Consider the following 2,321-nt stretch of genomic DNA (forward strand, 5'->3'; position numbering starts at 1 on the left):
TTCCCGGTGTCCGACCTGTGGCTCCGGGCGCTGCCGGAGGCTGCGGATCAGCAGTGCCGGGTACCAGAGGCTGAGCAGGGCCAGCGCCAGCAGCGCGGGGACGTGGGACAGCGCCGAGTACAGCCCATGCACCTGGGGACATTGGGGACATCGTGGGGACATTGGGGACATCATGGTGACATTGGGGACATCGTGGGGACATTGGGGACAGTGACACTGCCACCCTGGGGACGTGGCACAGCGCCGAGTACAGCCCGTGCACCTGAGGAGACATCGGGGACATCGTGGGGACATCATAGGGACGTTGTGGGGACATCATGGGTACAGGGACACTGCCACCACCCTAGAGGACTCGGTGCCATCTCAGGGCCACCCAAGGTGGTGACAACGCAGGACCACTCAAGGAGGTGACAAGGGAGCCATGGAACCTCAGAGCTGCTCCAGAGAGGTGACAACTCCTCAGTGCCATCCCAGGGAGGTGACAAGGGAGTCACAACCCCTCAGGGCCATCCTGGAGGATGCGGTGCCACCTCAGGGCCACCCAAGGAAGCCACAATCCCCCAGGGCCACCCAGGGGAGGTGCCAAGGAAGCCACAGTCCCTCAAGGCCACCTGGGCAGGTGACAACCCCCCAGTGCCACCCTGCAGGACAATGTGCCACCTCAGGACCACCCAGGGAGGTGCCAAAGCCCCGGTGCCACCGCGGTGCCAGCCCCACCTGTGGCCACAGGGGACACTGCAGCCGCTGGCCCAGCCGGGCCCCACAGTGGCCCCAGGCCAGCAGAGCTCCGGCCGCGTAGCCCCGGGGAAGTGACAACCCCTCAGGGCCACCCAGGAGGACTCGGTGCCACCTCAGGACCACCCAAGGTGGTGACAAGGGAGCCACAACCCCTCAGGGCCACCCAGGGAGGTGACAAGGAAGCCACAACCCCTGAGTGCCACCCTGTTGCCACCCCAGGAGGTGACAAGGACGCCACGGAAGCTCAGGGCCACCCCAGGACTCGGTGCCACCCAAGGCCACCCCAGGAGGTGCCACCCCCCCGGTGCCAGCCCCACCTGTGGCCGCAGGGGACACTGCAGCCGCTGGCCCAGCTGGGCCCCGCAGTGGCCCCAGGCCAGCAGAGCTCCGGCCGCGTAGCCCCGGCGGCGCCGGGCGGCAGCGCAGGCCAGCAGCGGCCAGTAGAGAGCCGGGTAATAGAGCAGGGCCAGCAGCTTCCAGAACTCTGGGAAAAGCGGGAAAAACATGGAATGAGGCCTCGGCATGGCGGTGACATCATGGTGATGTCATGGTGATGTCACATCGACATCGTGGTGACATCACATTGACATTGCAGTGATATCAAGGGTGATATCATGGTGATATCACATCGACATAGCGGTGACGTCATGTGACATCACATTGTCATCACAGTGACATCATGGTGACATCACATTGACATTGCAGTGATATCAAGGGTGACATCATGGAAACAACACACTGTCAGCTCTGTGACGTCACGGTGAGGTCACATTGGCCTCACAGTGACATCACGAGTGACATCATATTGACATCATGGTGGTGTCACATTGACATCACAGTGACATCATGGGTTGCCTCACGAGTGACATCACGGTGACATCACATCGACATCACAGCGACGTCACAGTGACATCATATGACATCACTGTGACATCATGTGGCATTGCAGGTGACATCACAGGTATTGTTTCCATCACATCACAGTGACATCACATTGACGTCATGGTGACATCACTATGACAGTGCATGTGACGTCACAGTGACATCATGGTGACATCACAGGTGATATCACAGTGAGTCACAGTCACATCACAATGACATCATAGATGACATCACAATGACAACACACTGACATCACAGTGACATCACACATGACATCGTTGTGACATCACAATGTCATCACATATGCCATCGCAATGACATCACATGTTGCATCACAGTGACATCACACTGACATCACATGTGACATCATAATGACACCACAATGACATCACGCTGACATCACATTGACATAGCACTGACATCACAGTGACATCACAATGGCGCCGCCGTGACACCACTCTGACGTCACACTGACGTCACACTGATGTCACAAGTGATATTACATGTGACGACACAATGACATCACAGTGATATCACATGTGATATCACAATGACACCACAATTATATCACAATGACACCACAATGACACCATGAGTGACGTCACAATGACATCAGAATGATATCATGGGTGACACCACAATGACACCACGGTGACATCACGATGATATCATGATGACATCACGATGACGCCACAATGACG

General features: G+C 57.1%; 1 protein-coding gene across 1 annotated transcript in view; it reads right to left on the bottom strand.

Annotated features, from left to right (window-relative positions):
• STRA6 (signaling receptor and transporter of retinol STRA6) overlaps positions 1-2,321 on the bottom strand; it is a 21,528-nt gene that overhangs the window by 13,085 nt on the left and 6,122 nt on the right. Inside the window, exons 4-6 of the mRNA XM_015638401.1 lie at positions 1,478-1,485; positions 1,056-1,222; positions 16-132 (exon numbers count right to left, since the gene is read on the bottom strand). Of these exons, the coding sequence (XP_015493887.1) occupies positions 16-132; positions 1,056-1,222; positions 1,478-1,485 (292 nt within the window). The remainder of the gene's footprint in view (positions 1-15; positions 133-1,055; positions 1,223-1,477; positions 1,486-2,321) is intronic.

This window comes from Parus major, chromosome 10, assembly GCF_001522545.3.
Source record: "Parus major isolate Abel chromosome 10, Parus_major1.1, whole genome shotgun sequence".
NCBI lineage: Eukaryota > Metazoa > Chordata > Aves > Passeriformes > Paridae > Parus > Parus major.